The sequence below is a fragment of the Gymnogyps californianus genome, chromosome 1 (genome assembly GCF_018139145.2).
Source record: "Gymnogyps californianus isolate 813 chromosome 1, ASM1813914v2, whole genome shotgun sequence".
NCBI lineage: Eukaryota > Metazoa > Chordata > Aves > Accipitriformes > Cathartidae > Gymnogyps > Gymnogyps californianus.
In genome coordinates this window covers 143,072,643-143,093,913 of record NC_059471.1, presented here as the reverse complement: position 1 = coordinate 143,093,913, position 21,271 = coordinate 143,072,643, and the positions used below count along the sequence as shown (strand labels likewise).

The window sequence follows — 21,271 nt, the reverse complement described above, 5'->3', positions numbered from 1 at the left end:
AAGGTTAAAAATCAGAATCCCCCTCCAAGGAGGTTTCTGATCTTAATTTTCAAATGAGCTTTGTTTGTCCAGAAGGGCTTTCACTGTAGAACACGACCACAGAGACAAGACAAACAGCAGGAAAACAGGGTTTGTAGAGGTCTCATTACTGCTGAAAATGGCTACCACCAAAAAAAGAGAGCACAAACCTCCCTGTCTTAACCTGTTCCCAGGAAAAAAAAAGAAAAAAACCCAACTATTTATAAGTTTTCTCTTTCACAGAGAAATTAACAGGTCCCAGTGCCTATCGTACAGCACAAGTCTTGGCACTCATTCTTCTTTTGGCCATAATTCATGGTATTTTCTCCCAATAGGTTTCAAAGAAATTATTTTGTGGCACACTATTACTTTGGGGTAAATGTCCGCTGCAGGACTGAATTGAGATTCTTTTACCTTTTTTTCTTTATTTCAACAAAATGAAGAATGCAAGGAGTGAGAACTTAAGGATTATAAAATGTAACGGACCGCGGACTGGGAAAAGATAGGCATGCACTATGACAACATGCTCTGTAACATCTCCAAAACACTGTCCGGCATCAAGGATCAAATACAGTCCACCAGCCACCAAAAACCTGTGCTTCTACTTCTTGAGCAGAAAGAGCAACTCCATTAGTTGGTATTAATATTAGGCTCTTGCAAGAAGCATTAACCTCCTAGAAAAGGATATGTAATGTAAGCTGTAATCATTATGTCACACTAGCTTCCCCGCATGGCTCTACTATTGTATTTTATCCTTCTGGAAGTCATAAGATTTCCCTCGTTTTCTGCCTCCAAAATACCAGGGAATGGAAGCTTAATTCAACTTCTGACTTGAAACTTAATTCAACAAGTAATGACACCATGAATCTCACTAGGGTTCACAGGAATTGAATGCCTATGGTACTAACTGTGCCCCATCACCTTGCAGCCTATAGTTTATACGTGAATTAGTATTCTGAAAGACCATAGCTCTACACCTGCCTTTCGCATCAGTGGTGAGAATGTAGTGACAGTAGAATAAAAGACAAAAACAGGCTGAAGTGAGATTAAAGAAGGAACATGAGCCAAAGAACTTCTTGATCCCTGATCCTCACTGTACTGACAGAGTAAAGCAAGAAAATTACACATGTGGGGTTTTTTTTTAGTCACCACCATAATGACATGTAACACACACTCCCAGAAGACGTACACAGACTCTCAACCCTGTACATGCATCCAATTTATTTTTCTGGAAGAAAAGAGAAGGGAACATAGGTTCCAAGATGCTCTTTTAGAAAGAGAAGACTGCTAGTAATTAGCAGGTTAAATGATGATAAATAACACAGAAATGGCCGTTTGTTAAAAAACCACACACACCTATTCTATCGTCAACTTTGAAAAAAACAGTTAATAAAAGAAGTTCACCAAAAAAAGTTATTGCCAGTTCAGTTGCCAACCATGACTATACTGTAATATTGAACAGCTCATGACGCTTACCCTTGCCATATCAACAAGGAAGTTCTCAAATAACTTCCAAATATGGTTACTGGCATAGATTTCTTTCATTTCCACTTCAGTGTCCACGTAACAGTGGTTAACAAAATTAACATAGGCAATTTTCACCTGCAGGAACAGCAAAAACACAAACAATATGAAATGGAACAGTAAAAACCATTAACATGACATTTTCTGTCTGCAAAAACACTGAACAATAAAGATGATCCTTCAAGTACTAACAAACACTAATAACAGTAATAATGCATATGTTCTGTTCTGAAGATTTAAGGAGAAGTATGGCAACAAATGCATTAATGTACTTACTGAAAGATCACATGAAGAAAAATGGAAAGGTTTTGCAAACATTCTTACTCTAATGACAAAACCACCACAAAACAAAACAATAATAAATCTGATATTTAAATGATATTACGACTACAAGGGCCTGGCTCCAAAGCCAGGAGCTGTCAAAATGCAGGACAACCCTGCGCTTGCCGGTTGACTGCTGTGGGTTGATGCCTTGTGACAGGCTTGCTAACTATCAAAAAAAATGTCTTTAGCAGAGCTGGGACTGCAGTCTCTATATTCCCACAATCCTAATGCAGCACTTGCATTCAGGGTGGGCGTAACTCGGATCTAAATGGAAGAGAAAGGTTGTGCAGCGCTGGGACTGCAGCCACAGCAGCACAGGGCTTAACAGGAGGGCTGCAGTCTCACTTCTCTCCTGCATTACAAGTCTGCATGTGCACATCATAAAAATGGATATCCAGTGCCTGAAATGTATAGATTAAATATAAACATACAGATACACTGAAAATTTCTTGTCACAGTCAAAGGAGAGGAGATAGCTGCATATGTTTAATGCAGTCAGGAGAAAACTCATGTCAGAATTTTAGGTTTCATTTGTTTGGGCTTTTTTTAATTAGCATCTGTTGAAGTTAATAGTAGGAGGAACTTTTGAGCAAAGCAAACATTTTTCTTTTTAAGAAAAGAATCAGTTGATCACAAGGGGACTTTTTCATGGCATGGAGGGAGTCTTTACTCCTGCAGGTCCCAGTTCTGTTGATATGAGCCACATTTTTCCACCAGATAGCCTGCAGAAATCTGTCTGACCAATACACGGGGCCAGAGCAAGCTCCTTGCAAAGACTGTGAAAATATTTCTTTTGATCACATTAGTTTGTTTGGTGCAAACAAACATTCCCCTTCTGATCAGCGTGAGGTATCACAGTCCTGCTGAAGTATGACCGGTAGCAGCTGCAGAATTGGGCCTCGATAGGCAGTGAATAAAAACATTTGCTGGACTGCAATTGAATTTAATAAAACGAGACTTCACCCAAAACTCCCACTGACTCCAGTGTGGCCAGAGTGTTACCCATCATTTCCAACAAATTCAGGCAGCGGCAAAACGTTGGCTTGACAAACCATTCAGCTGAGTGTTCGCAGCTACAGCCAGAAGTTATCAGAGCATTAAACTCTGATAGTGGCTGGACAAACCCAGGAAAACAAAACAAGGTGTCTGCCCCAAAAAGCTGACAATCAAAGCATAAGGGACAAGGAATTTTCTGTTTAAGAAAATACTGGCTATCCTTTCTCACTTATTCACCTTAACAAACACCACTTGTTTCCAGCCTGTTTTCTGTGCAAATATTCAACTTGTCAGTATATTGTAAATAACAAAATATTTTCTGAGTTTCTAAAAATGATAAGTCTGCTTCCTCATTCAGTGACTCTTACCTCAGGTATGCAGTCATCATGGGTCACTACTCTCACTATATCATCCAGTGGCAGGAGTGAATTGCACTTGATCTCTGTGTATACATTCTTTCCCTCTGTACAAGCCGCTAGCAATTCCACTAGAGTGATGTGATACGCTAAGGGTCCGCTCTCGTCTGCTCGATCTCGCTCTGAACACATCATTTGGAGTAGGACTGGAAATGATGCTCTGTCATTGTAGAATATCAACACATCTTCACCGCCATTTATCAGCTGAAAAAGATATCACAAAGTTTTAAGCACCCTGCACTGCAGTCATTTTGGACTCAATGATCTTAAAGGTCTTTTCCAACCTAAATGATTCTATGATTTTCTTAATTTCTTATTTTGTTCTACCTTTAAGTATGCGAAGACTGCCTAGCTAAAAAAACCCCCAAAATTACTCTGATGTGGCTTACCAAATGCATATGTCAAAACAATATCTGAGGCAAACTTCTGCTCTTATCTACATAAGTGCAAATCTGGAATAACTGACCAAGGAGCGAGCTAATGCAAGGTCAAATTGAAGTTTAACTTCTATGTAGCTCTGTGTTTACCTAAGTGTGTTGGGTTTGTGTGGCGGGATTTTGGTAGCGGGGGAGGGGCTACAGGGGTGGCTCCTGTGAGAAGCTGCCTGAAGCTTCCCCAGCTCCAAGTCGGACCCGCCGCTGGCCAAGGCCGAGCCAGTCAGTGACGGTGGTAGTGCCTCTGGGATAGCATATTTAAGAAGGGGAAAAAGACTGCTGAAAAACCTGCAGCAGAGAGAGGAGTGGGATGTGAGAGAAACAACCACACAGACACCGAGGTCAGTGAAGAAGGAGGGGGAGGAGGTGTTCCAGGTGCCAGAGCAGAGATTCCCCTGCAGCCCGTGGTGAGACGACAGTCTGTCCCCCTGCAGCCCATGGAGGTTCATGGTGGAGCAGAGATTCCCCTGCAGCCCGTGGAGGACCCCACGCCAGAGCAGGTGGCTGGGCCCGGAGGAGGCCATGACTCCATGGGAGAGCCCACACTGGAGCAGTTCATGGAGGACTGCAGCCTGTGGAAAGGACTCATGTTGGAGAAGCTCATGGAGGGCTGACACCAGTGGGAGGGACCCCACGCTGGAGCAGGGGAAGAGTGTGAGGAGTCCTCCCCCTGAGGAGGAAGGAGCAGCAGAGACAACGTGTGATGAACTGACCGCAACCCCCATTCCCGTCCCCCTGCGCCGCTGGGAGGGGAGGAGGTAGAGAATTCAGGAGTAAAGTTAAGCCCGGGAAGAAGGGAGGGGTGGGGGGAAGGTGTGTTTTTAAGATATGGTTCTATTTCTCATTATCCTACTCTGATTTGATTGGTAACAAATTAAACTGATTGCTTTTTCCCCAAGTCAAGTCTGTTTTGCCTGTGACCATAATTGGTGAGTGATCCCTCCCTGTCCTTGTCTTGACTCAGGAGCCTTTCGTTGTATTTTCCCCTCCCCATCCCGCCGGGGGGGAGGAGTGAGCGAGCGGCTGCCTGCTGCTTTGTGGCCAGCTGGGCCTAAACCACGACATTAAGACAGCATGCCATCCTTATTATTCCTACCATCTCAATGTTTGTTTGAAGCTAATTAACTACCCTCACCTCCTATTGTAAGGCCAGGATGCATTATTATCCTTGTTTTATAGATAGGGACTTGAGGTGCAGAGAGATTAAATCTTCTGTACTACCTCATACAAAAAGCCTGTGGCTCACAGAATTTAACCAACCTCTTCTGTGCCCTTGCTCAGCATCGGAAACAAAGGACGATTCTTCCCAACCTATGCAAATTTGGCAGGTGGGTCTTGACATTGTCAGCGTCATACCAGCACTTCCATTTAACAGAAAACTGGCGTATGTGATAAATATTTGATTTTGCTACAAGTGCATTGCTCATCTCAAGAGGATCCGGAGCGGAGGTGGATGCTGGCAGCCCCATCTCAGCAGATCTCACAGAAAAGTTTTGCTCTAACCCTGTTTTGACCCCCCCATACACTGAATATACCTACTGCCAGCACTGCTCTGTGAGCTCGAGTGGAGCTGGGATAGGACAGTAGTCCTGTCTTCTCTCCATCACTTTCCTTTTAAGCAAAATGCACTCTCAATGCAGGTGAAAATAAGCTCCCATAAACCCTTCCAGAATACACCTTGGCAGCACAACAGCTGTACGTATTTTGTGAATAAGGCACTTGACATATCCAAGTCTATATGTGACATGAAATCCTAGCTTACTGAATTCAAAGGTAGAAATAAAGGTTGGTGGAGCTGTTGAGAAATGGGAAAGCAGCAAGAGCAGGAATGAAAATTAGTCTCCCAGAATGAAAAGTCAAGAAACATTTCATTACATTTTCCAAGGTTCAACATTGCAAATTTTGAATTTACAATTTTTCTGATTGTGTTTTCCATGTTTCTTGCTTATTTTTACTTTGACCATTGGATGGAGTGAATTGTGAATTCAGTCTTTCCTGCAATTCCTATTTCTCATTTATCTTTGCATTTCTAAAATGTTTCTACTTGTGACTTTTCAAAATAGACATTTTTTGGACAATCCACAGTACAGAAAAAAATTTTTTAAAGGGACAAGTGCTTCGGAAGGAGGAAGGAGACAGTACAGGGACCCAGATACCATTAATTTCATTGCACTCAATGGCAAAAAAACCCAAAGGGACAATATCAGTATTCCAACCAAAGTGCTGGAAAATTGACCTAACTTTCTAATACTGATGTCTGGAATACTATGCTCTTAGGACATTTCACATACAAAATAATAAAAAAATCCACACTGAGCCCTCTGGGAAGGTACATGCTCTGTCACTTTCTATTAAGTTGTTCACCACATTCCCACAGTTATTTTCCACTTGCGTACATTTTGCACAGAGGAGAGGGAAGATGACTCTTTCCAGGTTCCCCCAGAGTTACACTCTTATGTCAAATCCAGACCTAATCTGTACCGGAATTGCTTGGTATTTTATCATATCAAGTCAAACTGACCCCTCATCCTTCCATCTACCTATCACTGATGAATGAAGAAGAAATACCAGGAGATAGTGAACTTGTGAAACATGATGCTGCATGGCATGCTTGCTACATACTGACTGTGAGGAACCACAAACCAAAGCAGACAATGTTGCATCAGCACAAGAAGAGCTAAGGGGGACAAGGTAATGATCGTCAATGCAAGGACAGAAGACGACATCATCCCTTTTCCCCAAGTTATCCACTTTTAAATATGTGAAGGGCATCCAAACAATGACCCAAGCAGAGAAAGTGATGTCTCTTTAAAAGCAGAAAAGGAAGTGTTAGCCAAAGTTCTCACTGAGCACCATAAGCTCAGTGATGGGAAAAAAAAACCAACCAAAAAACCCAGCAGCATTTTCTTCCACTAAAGTATATTTTCAACAAGTTAAGAACTCTATGGAAGTATAATGAAGGTTGGTCAGTATCGGAGCAGCTGTTGATGCTCTGCAATGTATCGCTCCAGAATACTATAGATAATAGAAAACCCTGCTGCCACATTGATCTGGTTCAAAAGTAAATTCTGCTTTCCTTTTTGTAATAATGTTTGCACTGATAGGCACTGTTCTTGCAGGAACCTCAAAGCATGCTTGTAATGAGAAAAAGTGCCCTAAGGAACCTTTCAGGTCAGTAAACATCATTACTAGCACTCTACAGACATGGGGACCAAGGATATCAGAACAAGTGAATAAGCCAGATTGGGAAAGTTCAATGTATTTTATGAAAATACTGTTTCGCAATGGTGCTCCTTCATCTGTATGCACTTTATAAAACATGTAAATATGATCAGTTTATCCCTTACTCCCAGTAAACAGGAATAAGCTACAATATACTTCCCGTGGGTAAAAGAAAACACAGGAGTAGTTGAGGCATACCGTACACTCATACTCTTATCTTGTCTTGTGGTAAATTGTTTACATGCCCCATCTGGAGGCACAGAAAAAGTTACACCACTTGTTTAAGGTCACAAAGTACATCTCAGCTGTCTACTGAGAAACTGTTCTGACTCCATGTCAAGTTCCAACCATTTGGCTACACTATTCCCTTTATATTGGATTGCCATTCAAGCACCATTCAAATTTCACTATTAGCATCCTTTTCTAACAAATCATAATTACTTAGCTGTAATTTCCTACATGTTTTTAAAACAGATCATCATCTTACCCTCTTTCATCCAAATAGGGGTGCTCCCTCCCCCCAGCAAATTCCTGCAGGACTCATGATGTAAATGTCACATCCGAGTTCATTTCGATTTTCATCATGCAGTCAGCTTGAAAATGTAATATGACAATTTATCTTCGTGCTATTATAGGTCAGTAACAAAATGTATTCAAATTGAGAAAAATCTAAAAATTTTGTTTGAGGAGAAAGTAAAAACCCACAAGAAGCTGTGGTGGAAGGGGAAAAATCTAAAGGCACAAAGGCACAAGAACTGTTTGAATTACATAAATCAAAGGCTTGTAATTGATATTGCATGTTAAAACACTTCAGTCAAATTGAAAAGGTTGAGGTGGATTCCACTAAAGGTTATCCATGTAGGCTGAAGCTTTATTTTCTTAATTAGAAGTTTTTCCTCTTTGTTGCTGTGGAAAAAAATTTCAGCAGCGTTTAGTTTTGTTCATACCACAACTAGAGCTTATCTCTGTTTCCTTTGTGAAGATGTCTCTTCAAAAACAACAAAAAAAAATGCACTTTGTAAAGTAAAGAAAAATGTTCCTTGGACTCTGATCCTGCCTGGACCTTTCACCGTATTCAACTTTACCCACTTATTAATCTCATTGAACTGTTAACATAATTACAGTTAAATGCACGAGTGTCTGCAAGTTGAAGACTTCATTTATCGTGCACACTATGTATCAAATCCTAATTGCAGAGAAGTCAATTAGGTATTTTCCCAGTAACTTTATTGGCATAAAGATTTGTCCACAAACCACCCTGTGGAATTTACCGGGTCAGACTCCGAATCTAGCTAGTTAAAGCTAGAGTAGCTGTACTGACTCTCAGAGAAATGCTCTGGAACAAAAGAAACAAAAGCAGAAACCAGTACCTAGAATTGTTACATGGTTACGTACTAAAAAAAAAAATGGTCTACAACACTATTTAGACAAATCCATAGAGGTAAGAGCCTCTTATATGGCAAAACCATGCCACAATATGGCAAGTTTGGTGTGTAAATGGGATCGTAAATTACAGTGCAGGAAAATGATGGTTTATGTAACTGAGATTTCCATGCTACATCATCTACAAATAGACATCCCTGTATCACCATGCTAACACTCATGTTTTCTTTCTAGTAGTTATACAGATGGCCTTACAAAATTAGATTAAACTCCCAAAAATGTCTGCTAAAATATTCATTATTTGTGATACCGTTTAAAATTCTAAAGCAATGATGCCATTATATCCCATTGGTATCAAGAGCAGAAAAAGCAACCTCAAAATACTAGTGTGTTAAAAAGACATCACACGAGTGATTAACATACGAACCCTTCACTTACCTCTGTCATTACCATGTCCTGGCATTTTTTCACATATTTGCCATCTGCTTTCACAATGGTCTGCAGGAAACGCAAGTACTCCACGTGACGGCCATGGGTCTCAATGCAGTGTACAAAGTGCTGCACCACTCTTTCACTGATTTCATTACACAGAAGGTAATTATTCATGAAGATGTGCCGCATGGTTTCAGCTTCCAGGAGCTGAACAGATTAAAATCAAAACAGCCTTATAAGAAGAGCAGATTTGTTTTGAGATTGAAAGATTCACAGGACTCTAGACTAGAGAAAGGCACATTGGTAAAGGGAAACTGGAAAAATCCAATGTGCGCCAGCCCAGTGATTAAGCAGTGACCTTAGGGCCTAGCTTTCATTTACGATGGGATTTCTCCACACCTTCCTATGAGTACAAAATGGTCCTAAAGTGGATGTAAACAAAGTCTGTGCCCATGTGGAAGGTGAAGACACACACATACACACACTACACTGCTAGAGCATTCTATAGGGACTTTGGTATACAAGACAACCGACACCACATTCATCCCGCCCACCATCAAACTTTGCATTGAGGCAACCAAATGAGATGATTAGCTACCTCTGGCTCCCTCTATGGTTGACAGAAGCAGGCATTTCCAGCAGGCAAATCATTGCATGTACAGTCTGATCACTCTCTGAGAGAACATCTCTTTCCACATTAACTACAGAGGGAGCCTAAGGCTATGTTTCTATCGGTGAGTAGCACGGTACAAGAGGAACAGATCTGTAGCAAGAAAGGGATGCTGCTGAAGACCCAGCATCCAGACTTCATGCATTCTTGGGGCTTTTGCTTCAAACTTGCTGTAGTTCGGTCCCTTGGACTAAAGGCTCGTAAGGGTCAGGTGTGCTCCTAGAGTATACCTTTCTGTTTAGTGTCATCTGAAAGGAATCCACACCAAGTTAGCTCCACAATGTGAACAAAAGCACAATAACTGGGATGATCAGAAGATCAAAAGAACAGAGATGCAAGTGCAAGCAGGCTCCATACTTGGCACCTGAGTTAAGTGTCAGTGTTGGATAGGATGGAGTCTAGGCACTAGTCCCCACTCCATTCAGCTCAGCACCTTTCACTAACTTCACAAAAAAAGCATAAATAAAAAACAACAGAAGAAATGCTTCCTAATGTACACAGGCCAGGGGGTCTACAATCCTAATACTCACACTCTTTCTAATAAAAGCATGTTTTGCTCAGTAGATCTGCCACTGAGCAAGGTGTCATTCTATATGACTATATCTGTAAACACAGACATACATATATACACAAAGGGACCGTGACAAAGAGGTTTATTGCAAAGACAATGATTTAATAAAAGATCAAATTTAAGATTAGTTGAATCAAATGGAAGCATCATCAACAAAACTGTATGGGTCTGATTCTGCTGTCACACAAGCTTCATGACAGCACAGTCACAACATATTCTACCTTGACTTATAGTTCATCTGTGAGTGAGTTAGGATGAGTAAGATCAGAGTCAAGCTAAACATGATGTGATGATGTGACACATGTTCATAGATACTTCCAGTAAATCCCACAGGTAATATTGTTTTCCACTTTTAAAATGGCAACATTAAAAACAATGATTTAAAGAGCAACAATAAGAGAGAAAAGACAGGAGAGAGAAGGGAAGAAAGTAAGGGAGGAAAGACAAGGACAGAGAAGAGAAGGCAGAGAGGGCATAATTTAATGAAATTATTTATTTAGCCCTGTCATTTTTCAGCAAGTTCAAATTTACTACCAGTTATAATATTCTCCTTTAAATTAAATACTTACCCCTGGAGTTAAGAACAAGTTGAGATTTTTGTGGAGGAGAACTTGATTCTGAGGATTTCCTCGACAGAAATTCTGAAGAAAAGTGTGGGCTAGATTCATAACTTCATTCATCTTTTCATCACTCTACAGAAAGAAAAGACAAACGAAATCAGCTGGGTGTACCGAAACATACTTGTTAAAACTGCACAACGTCAATTCAGCCAGGAACAAACCAATTCTCCTGAGCCTTTATATGGCAGGAATTCTGCCTCTGGCAAAAGCAACTGATCTAGTTTCCTTCAGAGTCCATTAGTGGCTGTACCTTACTCTGAATCAACTTGACCATAGGGAGTCACAGGTAAGAGCACAAACTCAAAGTAAGATTTCCTCATGCATGGTTATAATTTCCTAGTTTAAAAAAGTGCTAAGTGGCTTGATTTTCAAAAAAAGCTCTCTAGCCTGCATTGATTTTAAGCTTTTGAAAAGCTTTGGCTTTTATATAGCTACATATAAAAACAGATGTATGTGTGCATGTGTGTGTACACCTACACGAATATGTATGTTCATACACGTACTCCCACACAAATGTATGTCTAGTTTCATCCCCATTTTATATTCCCCTCATATAGTATTCTAAGTATGATTTGATGAACCGCCTATACTGACAGGCAGTATTTTACTGAAGACAGCTGAACCCAGTGTCTGTATCATAACATTAGTGTGTAACACTTAGGAAAACATAGCCCAGAAGAGGTTTTATCTCCTCTCAATGCTTTCTATAAGATCTAGAAAGATGTGCTCTTTAAAAGGCTATCTAGATCATTCATTTGTATGCTCAATGCCACTAAATCAGTACAAAATCACATTATCTTCTGAAAAACCTGCAAGTGGAACTAGGTTAGAGGCTTCCACCACAGAAACAAAGAAATTATTTCAGACTTGATCCTTGAAAGCTTTTTGTCCATCTTATGTACCTACGATAGCACTCACATCAGTACCCAACAGTGGAATTTAGATACCCTGCCAGGAGCTCCATTAAATGAATACTTCTTACTGTGCAGTGACTGCAGATCTAAGGTTTGCCTATTTCAGGAATGGGACGATAGTGCAGTGACATCCAGGTACCTGAGGCAGCAAACGTTAAGTTCTTAATAAAACCTGTTCTATGCAGGCAGCCATATTTAAACTTAGGCTCAAACCCATTATTCTTAAGGTAGAAAATGGCATCATCATTTCATGTTTATACAATAGTTGACTGAATTCAGTTAAAAAAAAATATCCACATTGATTCTTGGGCCTCTTGAGGCCTTTCCCTTTACTGAGTTCATGTTCTTTACCACTAAAATTATGAGAATAACCTTTTCATAGGGTATCTGCAGAAGGTCCAAGACTACCAAGTGGGCACCCATATTTTTCAGCAATCGCTGCTGTTGATTCCGACATTTTTTATTCTGAACACAAAGTTTGCTGAGTCGAATCAAAATCTATAAATAAATAAACAAACAAATAAGCAAGCAAAGAACAAGTCATGTCACACAAAAACAAACAAAACCACATTCTTTCAAAATAGTTACTAAATCTACTTATCCAACAAGTATGTCAAGCAAGTTTCTTAGCAGATATACCAACCTCTTTAACAATATTGTAGTTATTGCTTTTATTGCTGTCTATCTGGGGTTTTTTGGTCCCATCCTGTATTGGACTCAAAATATTTGACTCCTGTAACAAAGAACACACAACAAGTGGAGATCTATTGCAATTTCCTCAACATGAACTAATTATATTTAATAATAGCAAGTGAAGAAGTATTACAGCAGCTCATAGGGAACAGATACAACACAGATAATAAAAAGAAAAAGACTTGTTTATTCTTTATCCACCAGTCCAGTGAATGAAAAGATTCACATTCAAGTCCTTCCTTTGTTTCAAATTTCCAACATGATTTGAGACACTTACTCGATGTCTTCATGCTTCTGATCCTCCTAAAAAAGAATACGTCCCTAAATCACAGACTAGACGTCCCAAGGAATTTAGATACTATGAGAACAGTGACCATAAGTGTATTTCAATAGCCACCACTTGTTCCAAAAATCTTTAATACAGATGGAAAGATTACAAAGTCTGTGTATGTGAACATTAAAAAGTCTGGAGAAAGAGCTTAAGACGACCTCTGTAGTTGAGGTAAGTAGAGCGGAGTTCTCAGCAATACAGGAACAAGTAGCATGTGGAAATTAGAGACGTTCCTCCCATGAAGAGGACACTTCTGTCCTTATCTCTGGACGATGCAGGAAAGGATTTAAAAACAAATGAGAACCTTATGTTAAACTGCAACATCCAGTCATGATGCCGTATGCTCTGGGCCTTGGCTTGTAGAAAGCCCCTGCTGGGTATGATAAATAAGAGAAATCAAGTCAGCAAGTAACTGCCAACACCGAAGCACCTTTCCATGCATATCTCAATGAAAACACCGAAGAACATCTACACAAATACTGCCACTTAGAATACTGGCAGTGGGGTTTTTTTGTTCTGCTGCCAGCTATGGTAAGCCTTTCTTAACTGGAAACACAAAGAATTGAAAGACTGGACTTTGGATGCTGAAATTATTAAGCACGTAGAAAAACTGTAGCAGATCTCAAGACTGCCTCACAGTATAACCACAACGATGTAAACCAGTGTAATAGCATAAAAAAAGAATCAAACAGGTGTGCTTCTGAGTTTCATTGTGTCCTCAAACTTCCTACTGTTTTAGAGAAGAGAATTATGCTGAAACACACACGTGGCATGTCAATCTGAATGTTTATACCTCTTGAAACCTCTCTCTGAACTTTCTTAGCTGATGGTGAAGATGAGGAGTTCTATAAATCCCATCTGGTCTTAATTTCCAGTGGGGCAAGAACACCTGCATCATTTGGCCATGGAAGCTCTTTATAACAGTGTCAGCACCGCTGTTCAGCATGGTCATGTTGATCTATGCAACAACAGTGGATTTTTATTTGTTTAGGTTTGTTAGTATGCATGCTGCTTTCTCTCTAGCTGTTTGAATCAATACTTTGGAAGATATTTCAGGGTCTTTGCTATAATTAACCACCCTCCTCTGTTCTGGGACTGTGGGTTAACCAAGATTAATTTACCTGTTACTTTTATCAGCATTCTTCCTCAATCAAAGTAGTTTTATAATCCACATGAACTGTATGTCTTATCTGGAAGTGCTGATCAGCATTAAACTGCTGAATCTATCCTCTTTCTTAACAAAATAAAAACCTGTTTATTGAACCCATAAGAGTATGCCAGGGATGTAGTTATCAAGAGATAATCACACCACTGGGATACCAGAGACACTCAGTTGCATATCTTGCCTCGTTACGCCCCATGACAGACATTCTCTGTCACACTTTTCCATAGGGGACAGGGAGTCATAAAGATTGCACTGAGAAAGGTTCTCGTCTGAGTACCTCACCTTTAGGAAATGGTATTTTCTGAAAAAGACTACTTCCTCTGTTCATAAAATTCCCAGGATATCACTCTGCATCAGTCTTAGGATCCTTTCTTTCTAGCCCGAAATGGAGGCCCAGATTCCAGCATTCAGTCTGAGCAGTTCCCCGCTGCTGAAATAGTCTCACTCATCTCAGCAGGACAGCTGTGCAAGGCACTAGTCACTGTCACACTGGCACAGTTTTGCCCTCCACAGGCTGTATTTACCTACCAGGGGAATGAGGGGCACTCTCAGAAGTTTCAGTTCATAATCTCAACCTATATATGATGCTTCAGGAGATGTTTGTTTAAACATTCCCAGAACCAAAGCAAACTGCCACAGACCAGAAAAGGAGAGCAAGGGAACACCAGGCGCTTAGGGGTGCTGAAACTTTATACCACTTGAAACCTCGCTGAACTTTCTTAGCGGATGGCGAAGATGAGAAGCTCTATAAATGCCACTGCATTGTATTCCAGCTTCACCTGAGAGTCCTTTCACTGAGATCATCTATTTCTCCTCCTCAGATCTGTGTTTCTGGTGCTACACCACGAATGCATCCTCCCGTGACAGGACAATAAAGACCACATTTTCCATAGTCCATGGTATCTATACAGACTGACAACACCCTTGCTAAAGATAACCAAGTAAACAGGTTTTATCTGCTTTTCCCTTCTCAAGCAAGGCTCAGTTATGTGAGATCAATTTCAGCATTTCTTCCTAATCCTATATGGTGTCTAATTTCTGTCTGACCTAACTCCAAGCACTCTTTCCTATAATTCTGATCTCCAGTTCCTATCAAGATGATCTTGCATGGATGTAAGATTTGTTGTTTTTCCTGTGGAGAAGTCTGGATACTTTATTTAGAAGAACATGGCCTTTTTTCTACAAATCCCATTTCTGGAGTCATATTACTGGAAAAAAAAAAAGTAAGTCTCTAGCCCCCCCAGGTTATGATAGAAAGGTGGAAACAATTACCCCAAAAGACTCAGAAGCCTAAGGGCAAAAAAATATATTTGATTTTTTAAAACTCTTATGCCAATCTTGCAATGTGCTTCGGTGAGGACAGAAACTTGGGCTTAACATAAGACTGTTCTGGAATGTCATTTAAGCCCTTGTGCACACTTTAATGTTGTTTCAGAAAAATTAAGCACAGGCAAATTAAGCATATTCCCTGAAGATCTAGAGGTTCATCTAGTTCAGTACTGAACACCCAGCATCCATTCCAAGAAAGCATGGGATCTCACAGGGATGTTTATCTGCTTGAAGCTAGCCACCTACTTCACACATTGTAGATTATGACCAGCACCTCACCTCTTATGTCTGACTTAAGATCTCAGAGAGAGTATTCACTGTCTAAAGCAGTTTTGCCAGGTAATAACATTTCCTGACTGTTAAAGAATAATTTAACAGGGGAAAAAATAATGGACAAGATTCTGAGCTACTGTAACCTGGCGCAGCTCTCATGGAATTACCACCAGATGATCTAACCAGTTGTGCAGATTACATATTACTGTTCTGATGCAATACTCTCTCAGATCTGCCAGAGATAATATTGTGCATCTGCTGAAGCATTGCTAATCCATACAGACCCACAGATGCCTCATGGGAAAAAACCACTGAAAATATCCCATTTAGAGATGCTTCTGTTTCAAGCACATTGTTTTGTCCCCTCTTCCTGGAGTTTCTTTGCTATCAGGGCTATCTGTAGGAATAAAAAGGATCTTATTACACTTTTAAAATGTATTATAGCTAAAAAACCTTGTAAATATCCTGCTGCAATTCTGTATCCTGTTTCCCATTCATTAAATACATAAAGAAACATTTTCTTTCCTACTAGAGCTATGCTTGAGGAAAGAAAGTAGGAAATGCCACATACTTAAGCTCATGAAGTCCAGATTCCTCCCCAGTTCTGACACCACTAAATTCAGCTAAGTTACATCAGAGAAAGAGTAGGACCTACACTGTCCCAAGAAATTAGGATTCTCCCTTCAAGTGTTGGATTTTCCCCCATATGAAGACACCTAAAATCTGCTTTCCCATGTAAAAGGCTAAGTGTATGTCATAGATATCTGCAAACATCCTGTTTCTTCTCAATGGCTCCTACTTCTCCTCAATGCATTGGCTTCACAATGCTGAATGATCTCTACTTGGCTTCCTACTAAGCTTCCCCTGGTGGCTTCCTTGCCCATTTTCTTGCCACTAGGGAAGACTCTATCATGGAAGAGAATAAGGAAAGTGCTGTGTCAGAAATTGCAGTTGTTCATCTCTCCCCACTTCCTCTGATGAAAATGGAAAAGTGGGAATAAATATTGGCGGGAAAGCCTGCTCTATCTACTGTTATGCCACAAACCTCAACCATAGCAACTCTTGCAACACTTTGCATTTTCTTAAAGACTCATACTGGAGTTAGGTGATTACAGAAGGACCTCAGCTTTCACTGAAAAACAAAATTTAAAAAAAAAAAATCAATTAAATTTTTAAAAAATCAGGTCTTCGTGGTTCCAGATTCAAGTTCTAAAGTTTCTCAAATCACAATATATCCCAAGAGTGTGGTATGACAAGGGTCAAAAAAAAAAAAAAAAAAGTTACTTTGCCTACAAAATCTCAATATTCTTAGGCCAGTCTTACGTTTGGTGGAGAGTGGAATTACTCGTGATGTTTGAAAATATGGGTTTGATTGTGCTCCTCTCCCCGAGTTGCAGGAACAGATACTGTCTACTCCTCCTTTCTTTCAGCAAGTCAACACAACTGCCAACATGTGATCCCTAGATTACTTCCTTGGCCAGAGAGTGATGCCATACACTGTGGCTTGCTCTCTAGCCAGAAAGAAAGGCAGCTCTGTGATATAAGAATGCAGTTACTGAAAGTAGCGGGAGAGAATATTGAACACATTGATAAAAGAGGTTTTATCTCCTATTCTGTCTATTCCTAAAGCTCAGCCAGAATACTGCACATTCTCGCTTTGCTACTTTGATTAACCAGACCACAAATTTGCAGTTGTTCATTAAACTACCTATCAATATTGAAACAATTCTAACAGCAAAGGCTTTAAACTCACTGTCCTGGTTTCAGCTGGGATAGAGTTAATTTTCTTCTTAGTAGCTGGTACAGTGTGTTTTGGATTTAGGGTGAGAATAATGTTGATAACACTCTGATGTTTTAGTTGTTGCTAAGTAATGCTTATCTTAAATCAAGGATTTTTCAGTTTCCCATGCTCTGCCAGCAAGCAGGTGTGCAAGAAGCTGGGAGGGAGCATAGCCGGGGCAGCTGACCCGAACTAGCCAAAGGGATATTCCATACCATAGAATGTCATGCCCAGTATATAAACTGGGGGGAGTTGGCTGGGAGGGGCAGATCGCTGCTCAGGCATCGGTCAGCAGGTGGTGAGCAATTGCATTGTGCATCACTTTTTTTTTCTTGGGGTTTTTTTGTTTGTTTGTTTTTTGTTATATTCCTTTTCATTACTATTATTATTATTATTATATGTTATTATTATATTTTATTTTACTTTAGTTATTAAGCTGTTCTTATCTCAACCCATGAGTTTTACTTTTTTTTTCGATTTTCCTCCTCATCCCACTGGGAGGGGGGGAGGAATGAGCAAGCGGCTGCATGGTGCTTAGTTGCTGGCTGGGGTTAAACCACAACACCCACCTCTATTGGCTCTTCTCCCCCTTTGGTTTGATTGTCGCCCACCTCTCCACTCTCATAATTGCTGCTCTTCTCAACCCACAATTCTGATTTTTCTACAGTCAGACGTAGCTGATCAAGATCAGCCTTGATTTGCTTGTAGTTATCAACATCTTGATTAGACACCAGCAACTGAACCTGGAAATACAGAAAATTGTAAAGCTATTACAGCAGTAGCACCAGCACTTATGCCTGGGTAATTTGCTTGACGGTTTCCATTCTAAGCCCCTCTTTTCAGGTGCTTTATGTAACCTTCCCTATGAAATTGAAACATGGCACACACAGGCTTTTTAGCCCCCATTCATCAAAAACCTTTAACAGAGCCAGAGACTGTAGTTGCCCAAAACAGGATAGTTATAACATTCACAGCATTCTCTCACCTTCTTTAATACACTGCGAAACATTTTCAGCACAAGCATAGATTTACAAGCTCTTGAGTTCTATGCAGAGTTAGCTCTGATGCACTGATTATGATTCTCAAGGTATTAAAACAAAACAGTTACATGGTATTAAAGCAATACAGTTAGAAATAGCTTATCCCATCAGCACAGTACTTCACAAGAAAAAGAAGAAAAAAGGATGATATGACAAGGAATCAGGACATCCAAAGAAAAGTCAGAATGGCTAGGAACTTTAATGATCACCTACATCACCATAATCAAATATTGAAAAATAACAGATTTTAAGACTGTTAGGCCAGCTTAGAAAAAATTGTTGGAATATAGCTCGCAAACTGACTTTCAGGTTCATGTAATTTCCCACCCTCTGAGTGGTTGCCTCTTACTAAGATTAATCTCACTTTTTTGTTGTACTGCTCAAATTATCTGGGTTTTTTTTCACTGTTATTTGTAGTTCTTGATTTAGCATGATCTACACATTTCCTTTCTTTGTAATGCTCTTTGCTCTACCAAGATTATTAATGAAGATAATATTCCACAAAAATAACAACAATCTGTACAGTAAATCAATAAGCGCTATTAAGAAATCACACTTATGTAAAGGATTATGGTCACGTGGCAGACAAGAACACTGATAGGGACATTCTTTTTAAAAAAAAAAAATCACTACATGCAGGCAAATATTCACTATTTTGTAATATAAAGTTTTCATCATCTTCTCTCTTAGCTTAGTAAAACCTTGTTATTTTACAGAATTTATGAATGCTGCTCACCTGCAGACATTCATATTCCATGTTGTCTACAGTCTTTTTTGTTTATTTGTCAATTAGCCTTTTCCATCCTTTACAAAAACATGTTAAGCTACCCAGCCCTTGCTTACCTGGGAATAACAACTATTTATGCAACTAACGAGCATGGCCTAACTTCTAACAATCTGGTGGGAGGCCATTATGCTACACTGCAAAACATTAAACAAAAGCTTTCCAGGTCTTTGTCATTCATCTGTTTTTAAACAAGAGAAACCTCCACATCTTACATAACGATGAGACAACACGCTATCAAACTCCTGAAATAAGCATCAGATGGTCTTATCAACATATGTTATATAGGGTTACGTAACAGAGATGTCTCTGTCATCCAGCCCCATGACATCAGATCTCCCCATCCTAATCCACTGACACATGGAGCCTGCACATGCACCGTTACCAAGCAAAAAGAATGAAAGCTGAAAACAGGCTTGGCTCTATTAGTCTCTTCCCGTTATTTGGGCATATCTGTATCATGCAGTGGAGCACAATGCAAAGACACCTGAATTAGAACCAGAAACACCACGTGAATAACAAGAGAGCTTTATACCCAGCCTAAGTAGCCCTGAAGACAGGAAAGTCTTATTGTTGACACCAGTACACTGCTTGCAGAACATGAGCTACTAACTCTGTCTCTGAGGGATCACTACATCATGTCTTGCTGTGAGATCCGTGTGTCCCAGCTGTCACCACAGACCTACATTTTCAGTAATGGATGCAATGCCAGAAATAACTATTTCTGGGTGCACAACTATAACATATACTAGCACATATGGTCAACTCTAACGAAAAAAAAATCTCTGCTGAATTTGGACCTCTAAGGAAATAACACTGTCATGCCACAAACAGCAATTTAGGTAAGTAAAGCAGCCTTCGGAAAGACTTTCCCCGCAGTCAGTTTCCTGGAATAACGCTATGCCCATCCATACCTGTTTAAATGCTTGCAGAACTTCTGCTCTCTGGCTGAAGTGCTTAAATAGCAAGTGCAGAGCACCTGAGAGCAAAGGAGGGTAGTCGTGCATGATGAGGTGAATGAGGACCCGTAAAAAAGTTCTGCCCCCTTCATCATCAAGCTGAACCGCATTCTTCTCCTTTCTGCAACAGAAATGGGAAAAAACAACCAAATAAAGTAAAATAAATAAGAAAAAATAAAAGCTTTTGACATAAATATGCCTGTACACACAATCTTCATTTGACAGAGCTCTTAAAACCAAATCAAATACGCTGCAGGACAGAAACTATAAACATCACTTTAACATATTTTATAAGGACATCAATCCTACAGTTATATGCTGTTGCAGCAATCTTGTAGCAGAATGGACACTACAGAATGAAAGTAAGTATGTATGAAATGTGTCAAATATTGTGATTAACATCCATATTGCAAAAACATTCATTTATGTCTTGGATAAGTTGTGCCAAGTTCATCCCCAATTCAAATTAATTGAAGTAAACAGCATTTCATCAGAGATTAATTTGGCCCTTTCCTTTTCACTCCTTCCCTTTTCAGCTGCTGTTAAAATTTCATTTAAGAAAAAACAAGCTCAAAAATAGTAAGAATTGCCAAAAGCATCATATTTCTGGAATCATATTCATAATGTGGAAAGGCAGAAAGCAGATTTACACTTAACATATCAAAGCAGAAATAATGTTTCCAAGAAACCATTCAGTCTCTCGGTTCATTTTAAAGATGCAGATGCCAAGGGCTGTGTGTTGTTTTACATTATGGGAGTTCAGGGAGAGGACTGGAGGCATTGCTTGCGCTGGTAAAGATTGAGAACACATAAGGGACTGAGAGAGGAAAGATGAGAGTGCCCATATTGCGGATCCTTCTCCCTAGCTCCAAGAAAAACTTTAAAGTCTACGGCCTTGTCTAAACGGAATTAATTTTTACTGGTATAATTATAATTATACCTGTAAAGTTAAACCAATATAGTAATAATGGTAATAACTCTCCAGTGTGGATATTTTCCATGCTTTTTTTTTGTTCACAGCATAGCTAAAATCACTTCCAAAACTCTGCAAGCATAACTTGTGATCTACAGGCCTCTGGTGGTCCAGAAGATCACGGCAAGGGGTCCACAGTTGATTTGAGGAGTCATATGAAAGAGATTATTGTTGACATAACTTCCTAAATAAGTTCAAACACAAGGTGCAATGACAACAGGTCATGTGGTCTATGAGAAATACTGAGGGTCAACAGTAACCTACTGATCCAAGAAATGTAGGGCTACAGCCATAAGGTACACCAGAAAAAGATCTTTCTTTAAAAGCCCCCATGTGAGGCATTATAAGATAAATAAATAATTAGTATGTTTTAGCCCAGTACACTTGTACACCATTCCCCAGCTGCCTTTGGGAACATGA

The 21,271-nt window shown here is 39.8% G+C and overlaps 1 protein-coding gene across 1 annotated transcript in view; it reads right to left on the bottom strand.

The window, feature by feature from the left end:
* Positions 1–21,271, bottom strand: part of ITPR2 (inositol 1,4,5-trisphosphate receptor type 2) — a 268,298-nt gene that overhangs the window by 136,821 nt on the left and 110,206 nt on the right. The window contains exons 25-32 of the mRNA XM_050915600.1: positions 19,834–19,999; positions 17,665–17,838; positions 12,168–12,257; positions 11,897–12,022; positions 10,560–10,682; positions 8,756–8,956; positions 3,231–3,482; positions 1,495–1,620 (exon numbers count right to left, since the gene is read on the bottom strand). Coding sequence (XP_050771557.1) covers positions 1,495–1,620; positions 3,231–3,482; positions 8,756–8,956; positions 10,560–10,682; positions 11,897–12,022; positions 12,168–12,257; positions 17,665–17,838; positions 19,834–19,999 — 1,258 coding nt within the window. The remainder of the gene's footprint in view (positions 1–1,494; positions 1,621–3,230; positions 3,483–8,755; positions 8,957–10,559; positions 10,683–11,896; positions 12,023–12,167; positions 12,258–17,664; positions 17,839–19,833; positions 20,000–21,271) is intronic.